General features: G+C 38.8%; 1 protein-coding gene across 2 annotated transcripts in view; it reads left to right on the top strand.

The window, feature by feature from the left end:
- Positions 1–9,852, top strand: part of HSPA12A (heat shock protein family A (Hsp70) member 12A) — an 85,444-nt gene that overhangs the window by 42,163 nt on the left and 33,429 nt on the right. For both annotated transcript variants that reach the window (XM_035896898.1, XM_009641410.2), the window contains 2 exons: positions 1,953–2,038; positions 4,261–4,388. In XM_035896898.1, the coding sequence (XP_035752791.1) occupies positions 1,953–2,038; positions 4,261–4,388 (214 nt within the window). The remainder of the gene's footprint in view (positions 1–1,952; positions 2,039–4,260; positions 4,389–9,852) is intronic.

The following is a 9,852-nucleotide window of genomic DNA, read 5'->3' as shown; positions in this document are numbered from 1 at the left end:
TCCCTGGAGGTATTTAAAAGAAGGATAGATGAGGTGCTTAGGGACATGGTTTAGTGGTGGGATGGCAGGGTTAGGTTAAAGGTTGGACTCTATGATCTCAAAGGTCTTTTCCAACCAAAGTGATTCTATGATTCTATGATGTCTACAGTTTTGTGCTCCAAAGCCAGCATCCTAATTGGGGGAAATGTACCAGTTTCCAAAGATGTTGAGTCAGTATTGGGAAGTCCTGGTCTGCTCAGGAAGTATTGGTTCTGTTCCAGTCAGGAATGGCAGCAGGATGCAAGGAACCTGTTCTGTTACTAATTCCTTTTTTTTTTTTTTTTCCTGTGCTGAAATACTGTTCTTCAGTTCTATGAAAAATGCCATGTTGGTGATACAAAAATTAATCTCCCTTGAAAAGAGGAAGAAATTGCACAAAGGAGGCTGATAACAGCACCTGAGGCTGATAACAGCATCTGGTCCAAATATACCCTAATGAACCGAGCAGATTCTGTGCTTGTCACATTTGGCCTGTGGTTTTTTGCACTTCACCACAAGAGCAGTAACATTACACATTCTTGAAGAACTTGTATAGGAGATGTGAATATTTTGCTGCTGCAGATGCTTCTGAAGATCCGGCTGAACATGCCTATTAGAACTTGAGCAGAAATAACCACTGTTACAAGAGCAATATTAAGATGTGGAAGAAGATTTTTTCCTCTGGGCAGATTATCCCATAGTTACCTACTGCAGGGTTTTTGCATCTTCCCTGGGAAACAAAACATAGTTGATTACCAGGAACAAGAACATTCTTAATTAAGTCATTCTAAGGTCTTTTCTTGGATAGCAGCTCCTATGTCACCTTAGAATAATGCTCTGACCAGACTTGTCAGTCATGTCCAGGAATTAGATGCTCTACATAAATGTGTTTTGTTGTGTGATACATCCAAGTAGGTGATAAAAATGTTTAAATTTATTATTAAGTATCTATCATGGTTATTAATCTTTAGATACTTATTAAATCCTTCTGCTTTACACCTAATTAGCTTGTATTCTGCAGAAGGGAATTGAGTAAACTCAAGGCTTAAATATGGGGGCAGAGGGGTATGAGCATGGACAGGGTGTGTGGCATCTTTTCTACATTACATTTTGATAAACTATTGCAGTTTTCATCGGAGAATATATTATATATAAATCCATCTGAGTCATCAGTGCTTAATTATTTTAATAAGCCATTTCCTTTTCTATCATCAATGAGGTAAATATAAGAAGGAGAATCCAAATAGTGCATTACGGTATTTGTAACTCGTTTGGTATGTTCTTTTAAGTGCAATTTCAGTATTGTGTGCGGGGTAGAAATATTTCTTTGATGATTTGTTAATAATAGTTTTTCCCAGCTGGATTCTGTCCTGCAGTAATATTAACAGCTGCAAGATGTTTCAGTGCAGAGTGTATGGAAGGGTATAAACAGAGACAGTATTGGGAAAGTTTCAGAATAAAGGTTCATGATGGAATAATTGCAGTTTATTCTTACTGCATTGTCAAATTGATATCAACTCCTCTTTTTCTCTTAAAAATGAGTCTGTCTTTTTTGATCTCACAACTTGTGTTTAGTTTATGTATTCACACATTTAAATCTTAGGCCATTAATGCGAGTGTATAGTGTTCAAGTATCAACTATGGCTTCTGAATGTATTTAGGAAGACTTTTAAAATTATACATGGTAATGTAACAGGCAAAAGAATGGAAGTTAATCATTAAGGTCAGACAAGCATTTTAAAACCAAAACTGCAGTTGTTGTGTCTTAGCATGTTGAAAGGGCAAAAAAATATATCTTATGTGGTGGCTGTGGAATGTGCTTTCTTTTTTAGCAGGTTTGTTACAACAGGAAAATAGCGTAGCAGTAAGCAAAGTGACTGTCCTGTCCTACTTGTTCTGCTTACTGACACTGAAGTATTTTTGTTTCCTTTCAGATGCAGTTTCCACATCTGCTTACTCATCACCAGCCAAAAGTTTGGGAGACCCTGGAATAACTCCACTGTCTCCATCACATATTGTGGTAAGGAAGGCACTCTTAACATGCTGTATGTTGACATTCCTTTCTCCTGCCTGTCTGGTAGGAACGTAATTTCTTTATAAAGTTGTCATTTCCTCATATAGTGATCCCCATAGTCCTAAGTGAAATCCTGGTCACACTGGAGTTGGTGACAGAGCTCTCATTCATTTCATCAGGGGCCCAGTTTTGCTTTTTTTTTTTTTTGGTCTGCTTACTAAGGTGATAGATTTGCTCCTGCATGTTTTTATATCAAATGCAGGGGCTTCTTGATCCTCAGGGTTCCCAAGTTCTGTCCCTGTCTTTATCACTGATTTGTTTAGGTAGCCCCTCAAAAGTCACTCTGTTCAGAAAAAAAGAAGGTTATATATTACTGAACAGTAAAATCTGAATTCTCAGAGAAAAGAATCTCCTCCCAACATGAGAAAGAGAAGCTCAAAATAGAACTTGCTTTCTTAAGGAAACAGTCACTTCTGTAAGCTTTTAGAAGCAAGCAAATGTCCCATAAAGGTAGTGTGTTTTAATCTCCTATACATCATGTTCATTTTTATTTTTTTTTACAAACTCCCATTAAAACTAAGTCCCATCTGTTTTTAAGATCATCTGTAACACAGTGTATGCACAGTGTATTGCTTGATATTGCAAGGGATCACATTCAGAACACATTGCTACTCTTGTCAGATTTCTTCCTTAGCTTTCTGAATCAAGGTCAGAGTTGTATGACATCCCTGTTCAGGAGTTCCAGAGTGTTCTCTCATAAATTTTTGCTTTTATTCCCTTCTTTCTCCATATAATCTAGAGCTTTGCCCTTTTATTTCTGTCATACTAATGAATTTATATCCTCTTTCAGTTAGATTTGCTCCTTAAACATTTTGAGGAAGACATATAAATAACGTATTGCTCTAGTTGAAAAGATTTATTAGGAAAATCCAAACAGGCCTTTTGCTATTTGAGACCACACTTTATTACTCTTGTTTCCCCACTTAAGGTAGCAGGCCTATAGGATGATCTTGGAAAATGTAGGGGTACAATAGAAAGGTGCTGGAAGTAGCAGGCATGGAGATAACAGAGGTATGTGAGGAAGATGATGGAACAGTGCTCATAGAGTGAGGACATTTGGCTGTTCCTCTGTAAAAGATAACATTTCAAAGTAATTGTTATTATTGAGGGTACAGGCTGAGCAGCAGTGGTGGAGGATTCAGACATGACCTGTATAGTAATAGGTCAAAAGGTCTGTTCTGTGGTGACTTTGCCAAAATGATTCATGTGCAGATGGGTGTATTGCCCTCCTTCGTGTTCCACCAGCCTGTAGCACATGGCCCTGTTGCCAGTGTTTCCAGCTTGTTCTCTTCCTCTCTTGCTAAGCTGTTAGTGCTTTAGCCTTACTAACTGCTCCTTGCATGGGATTTGTGATAGGCAACAGCATACTGGGGAGTGGTACAATTCCTTGCTTGTTCACGTCATGCATTATATCACGTCATTGTGATTTGGGCCACAACCCTTCCACCTCTTATAATTAATGTTCCCATGTTGCCCTTGACTGTGCTTTTCAGGGACTGCAGAACTGCAGGTAAAAGGCAGGGAGAAGGATTCAAATTCACTGTAAGCAGCTGAACAGCTTTCCACATTGTAGCACAGGCAGGAGGAAAGAATGCATATAGTGCTTACAAAATAAGTGTTATGTAAAGTCTTCATAAATAAATAATTATAATGGGCTATAAAGCTTACTGCTGTGTTTTGGGTTGTTCTGTCTCCACTAGTTTTGAATGGTAGTAGTACCTCAAGGTTATGACACAGGTAACTCCTAAACCCACCAAATAAGTCCCAAATATACCACATTGATGCATGTAAACATATTCTTCAGTTGATCAATTTAAAGGAGAGGGGGGGAAAAAAACCCAGCCCCAAAACCAGTAACCTAGTGTTTAGCCATAAGTTTTAACGATACAGGATAATAGCTATTCCAATAAATGAGTATGAAGGAAACTCTTGATTCAGAAGGTTAGGTATAAAAGGCTCCAGCAAATACATTGAGCTGTATATTGAATTTCTACTTCTGTTGGAATGTGCAGCTTTCCGGCATCAACTTTGGTCAGAAATGCAGCTTTAGTCTTTATTTCCACTGAGGGGACATGCATGTCTCAAAGAGAGAAATACTGAAGGGTGAGACAGGTTACAATTATTCTAATCAGTGACTCTGTGTCTATTTTGCTTCTGCTATTTAACAGAAGGACTCTGATGCAGATGATGCTGTAGAACAGTTATTTCATGTTGTTGTGGCTATTGATTTTGGCACAACATCCAGTGGCTACGCCTACAGCTTCACCAAGGAACCAGAATGCATTCATGTAATGAGGTAAGGGCTGCAATGCAGCATTTAGTTTTCGATCGTGATAATGGATTGTCTGCAGCAGCTACAGATATTTTCTACAGGATCTTGAAGTGTCTGGATTTGCCTAGTGTTGCCACAGTGTACAGCTTTGTCATGGTTATAGCTTTTTGTTGCACCTTATTGTATTCTAATTTGCTTTAATAATCAATGTGAACACATCCTCTCTGTTATTTTGCTGAGTTTACAAGATGACATGAGTAAAAGGAGGGTTCAGTGAGTATTTAGCATTGTTCAGGGAGCAGTGATAATTATTAAGTCCGGATGCCCTTACCTCAGAGATTGAAACTACACATTTATTAAGGGTCATGGCATTTCCCAGGAGCTGGGATCGTGCTTGTATACAGCTGTGTGTACAACGCTTAGTTACTTGCACCCAGAAATTGGTACTTCATTTGGCTGATTTAAGCTTCTCACCCTTAAATTTTAATTGGATCTCTGATAATGAACCAGTGATACTGGGAAGTAAGCAATCAAAAGGCATGAATGTGAAAATTAAAGTTTGATGTGAAATCTGTTCTGTATTATATGTGTGTAAGGGACAGATTTTAGATGCTGTTATGTAGGGGGGCTTTTTTTTTTATTTCTTTATTAAATCAACACAATATAAATCTAGACATATAAATCTAATGCAATCACAATTTCAAAAACTATTATGGCAGGTACTTGAAAGGATTGCCCTACAAACAATTTTTATAGTGTTTTTTATTTTTTTAAAGATTTTTTTTATAACTAAAACCCTATACAGTTCTTATTAAAGTATCTTTAAAATGACCATATTGTAACAAGACCAAGATACAGATAATTTCAGGCATAAACAAGATGCGTATGAAAAGCTTAACCACAGAAGTTCTTCTAAACAAAGCTGCTGTTACAGCAATAGGTAGTGTACTGTTTGCAGCACTGTAATACTGAGAACAAAAGGGCAAAAAGGCTTGCTGTAGTGCTGCGTGATATACTGTAATTTTTCTAATCAAAGATGCTAGCTGAATGCAGGTCTCTCAATCTCAGCAGACAGTATTGATCGTGCAGTCAGCCTGCATAGTTGGTTTGTATACGGCTGTATATGGTATTTCAGAGGTCTAATGCAGCTGGGTGATGTGAAATACTGTCTAAAGGGACATAAATTTTGGAACGGTATTAGGCCATCCAGTTACAAAGACTGTCATTTTCAGGATGGACAAGTAATGCTTCAAGGCCTTTTCTGCATCCCATCCAGCTATTGTTCAGCGAACAGCACTGGAAGCTGCATGAGGCTGGAAGTCAAAGGACAGGCTGTCTTAGATGGGTTACAGGGTTATGGAGTTGGAACCCATGTTTATCAATTCCTATTCTCTTTTGACAGCAAATAATTAAACACATTTCTTAAAGAAGATGGATGAAACGAGGGAAGACATCTCTGAAGCTGTACTTGAGCAAGCCTAAATCCTATATACTGTGTTGTTCCTATAATCTCTCTGGAGACTTTACTATGTGAATTCCCTACTGGTTTTAGGGATGTCCTTTAAGCCCTTTGGACTCAAAATTTTACCGGAGGACTTGATTTTGCCATTGGGTTCACACTCCTCTGCAGTACATTACAGACTAGATTCTCCTTCCAGGGTGCTAGGCTTCCTGCTGTTGATCACTGAGATGCTGAAATCTAGGTGCTAGGTGGCTAGCTGAGAGTATGTTCCAAATCTTAAATGGCATTTTACTACTTATGGTTCAAAACGCCATATTTTGTTCCTTATGCAATAATGGTAGCCTGATTGTGATTTCAGACCTCTGTAGATACTATATGAGATCCTGAAGTAAAAAGAAATTAAATAAATTAATTCCTCTATATGAGATCCTGCAGTAAAAAGAAATTAAATAATCAATTCCTCTATTTCCAAGCAGGAGCATATTTTAGGGAGGTAAATGTATTCATATTTCCAACAGGTATTTCAATGATAAATATTTTAATACTGAGAATGATCCCCTCCAAATAATTATTGCTGTCAGGGAAGGATTTTGGGGAAGATATAGCTGAAACTGAACTATGAAATAATCATATAAAAATATATCATATGTATATATCATATTTATTTATATACAATTGCACATGAAATCATGAAGATGAATAAAAAGAATAGTATATGTATCAAAATAAGACTTAGGTAGTTCAGAAGGCTTAGAAGTTTGAAATTAGTATACAATGAGGCTTATATGTAAGATAATTTAGAAATACTTCAGCAGAGTAAATGTAACTTCCCGCCTGCAGTCGAGAATGTTTACATTAAAATAAAGCATACCAGTGATGCATGGTCCTCTTTGCTTCCTAACATTTTTTCCACCTTCCCTCCTTAGTGTTGATCCTTTCCAGACATTCAGATTTCTGACTGCCTTTTCACAAAGCTGCTTTTCTGTAAATGTCTCAATGAAGGGTAAGGTGGGTTTATTCAGAAAGTCCTACTCTAGAAAAGAGTGAACACACAGGGCTTTAGTACCAAGTTTGAGTGCAGTGTCAGCAAACTTGTGATTCTGTTTGTGAAGTTAGTAGACAAACAATTTATAGATATTGACCTAACAAAGTTCTTTAAGCATATACTTAGCTTTAAATGTATGAGTAGCCTCACTCACTTCAGTAGACTAAAGCATGTGTTTGGAGCTGGGCATGTGTTTCCAGATGATCGATGAATGACTTCACCTTGATTGCATGACATTAGTTACTCTTTTATCGATTTTAGGTAATGCTTCACATCTGCTGACTCTTACTAGTTCCCTGTGGCTTCTGTAAAGACAGTTGTGGTTACCTTCAGGCTCTTGTTGCAGAGTAGAAGTATATGTTACAGTGAGTGCTATTTTCTGCATACCTTGAGATTATGACTAAATGGATATGAAGAGCCTTGCCATGAGTACAGCAAGCACTTTAGCGCACAAGGCAATGCCAAAGCTGTAATGAAAGACAGTTCGATGCTGTAGAAGGAGTTAGTAACATCTCCTTTGAAGGGAATACATGACGTCTTACACGGTTTTGAAAAACTCCTATTGATTGATGTGCACTTACATGAAGTTATAAATGTTTTGGCTGCTGGTTAAATAGCAACAAACTGTAAGTATTTCACAAATGGAGAAAAAAATAAATAGAAAAATGCATGTGATTATGAAACAAATAGCAGCCTGTCTTTGGAAGGAGGCAGAATGTGGTCTTTTTTCAGTGTAACTTTACTTCAACCCTCAGGTTTTTCCTTTTCCTTCTCTTCCCTGTTTGACTGTAATTCTTGGCAGACACAAGCTTGCCTTTCCTCTGCATCCACACTCCTAGTGGCATTAATGACCCCACTGCTTCGTTCCCTTGACTCTTACACTGCAGCTCTGGATCAAATTCCCATCACTCTGCATGGATCACTCTCTTTGCTCTGTCTGTTGGCCAGATTCACGTGTAAGGAAGGGCACTTGTCTAACCTTAGTATAACCTTGTGATCCTTTCTGCACTAACTTTCCTCTTGTCTTTATTTTCATTTTTAATATATGGTTAGATCCTCTGTGGCTATAAATGGGTCTATGCTACTTTGTTGAGCTACACCACTCTCTGTCAGCCTAGGAACTGGTCTCATATGTCTGTATTTAGGCAGAAATCTGCCTTGGGTTCTGCTTGAATAGATCTGTAGCTCTGACCCTGCTTTGAGAAAATACCCACCACGTGCATTTGGAATTATTTAGGTTGGAAAACACCCTTAAGATCATTGAGTCCAACCGTTAACCTACCACTACCATTTAGAGGGTACTGCTGGCTTCTATTAGGCCATGCTCTTAATAGGCATTTCCATTTTCTTCCCCTAAGAGGAGTGTTATTACCATCATTTTGTCTGTATTGGGACCATGAAAGAAGGTGTTGAAATCCTAGCCCTACTGAACTGGAAGCCACTGCTAACTGGAGTGAGGCAAAGGCTTCCCCTGAGAAAGTGTCCCGGTCAGGAGTTACCATGCCCATGCCTTTGTCTGCAGCTGCTTTTCTCTACAAAAGATGTCATGCAGGAATATTTTTAAAGCTCTGACTGCAGATGGTAAAATCGGACTTACCCTTCTGTCTCCTTACTGCTCTTTCTGTGGCCGAGCAGTAATACAGGCTGAGAACTTTAGAACTTGCTGAGCAATTACCGTGTCTAGTTTCTGTTGGAAACTCATCGGGAAACGAACATCCAATTCTCTAGGTGGCTTTGAAAATTTCAGCCCGTACCACTGAGCATCAATTTGTCTTCAGTTAAACTGCACCTTAAGTGTACTTATTCCGGAAAGAGAAAATGTGCCCAGCCGTAATGAAAAATAAAGAAGTGTTGTTATTAGCCACATCCTATTTATGGAATTTCCCACCGGTGACTCAGAATGAATCATTAATGATTCCAAGCGAAAGCGATACCAGTCTGTCTCCTCTCTGCTTGCAGCGGGTGTGTGGGATTTAACCTTCTGGTGAAATAGGCAGTGTTTTCTGTTCGTGGGCTGTGGGATCCCAGCTTCTTCACATTGGAACCATATGTTTGCTGTAACGCCTACTCAAAGGCTTCGGAGTTGACCAAGTACATGCCTAGCAGCAGGTTAGAAGAAATTACCTGGAGCAGAGCCCTTGCCAGCTGATAGTGGCTTAGGGGCTGAGCAGCGGGGCTAGGGAGATGTAGGGAAGTTTTTTCCGGGTGGTTGAAGGTGGAAAATCAATGCACTTCTCATCATACTGTTTCTGTTTTCAGAGCAGTGGAATTGCCTTCTATACTGAAGTAAATTCATAGATGTAGTAACTCCCTGCCATGGCTGCTGCTGGCACAAAAAAGGGCAGATTTTGCTCTGTTTGATTTACTTTGAATGGTCTGAAGGGTTTCCAGCACTTTAGAAGATCCTGTTCCTTGTTACTTTGCAAGTATTAACCCCTTAGGTTGAAATTGCCCGTGTCAGTTGTCTGCCTTGGTCTGGAGATCAATTAATTTCCAGTTGGTTCAACTGTTTCTAAGAGTGAAAAGGAAAAGAAGATTTTTCTTCTGCATAATCTTCTTGTGTCACATAAACAAGTACCACAGAACAACGCTATCTTTTTGTGCTTCAGAAGGAGGACTTTGGCAGTAGTAAATTACGGACGTGGGCTTTGCTATCTTTAGAATAAAAACAATCAACATGTGGTTTAATAATGAATGCAGTTGCCCGCGTGATCTTAACTTGGCTCCTGGTCGAGCTGCATTATGCTTGTGTCTGATAGCAGAAAGCGGATTTTCCACTGATGCTTTTTTAAGAAAATGTTGTCTGCTACGTGTTTGTTTCCCATGCTGAAAGTGCATGAATATGGGGCGAGGGGGAACAGTAATGTGAGTCTCTTGTTCATCCATTCTGCTTTTTTTGTGATGGAGAAGTGAGGAGAAGACAAGAACGCTCACAGCTGTCTCTGTGGTACAACTTTCTACTGTCTGATCTTGTTGCTACA

The sequence above is a fragment of the Egretta garzetta genome, unplaced genomic scaffold, assembly GCF_000687185.1.
Source record: "Egretta garzetta isolate BGI_Z169 unplaced genomic scaffold, ASM68718v1 scaffold486, whole genome shotgun sequence".
NCBI classification, from domain to species: domain Eukaryota; kingdom Metazoa; phylum Chordata; class Aves; order Pelecaniformes; family Ardeidae; genus Egretta; species Egretta garzetta.
The sequence above is the reverse complement of the archived record's forward strand: the minus strand, read 5'-3'. Positions and strand labels throughout refer to the sequence as shown.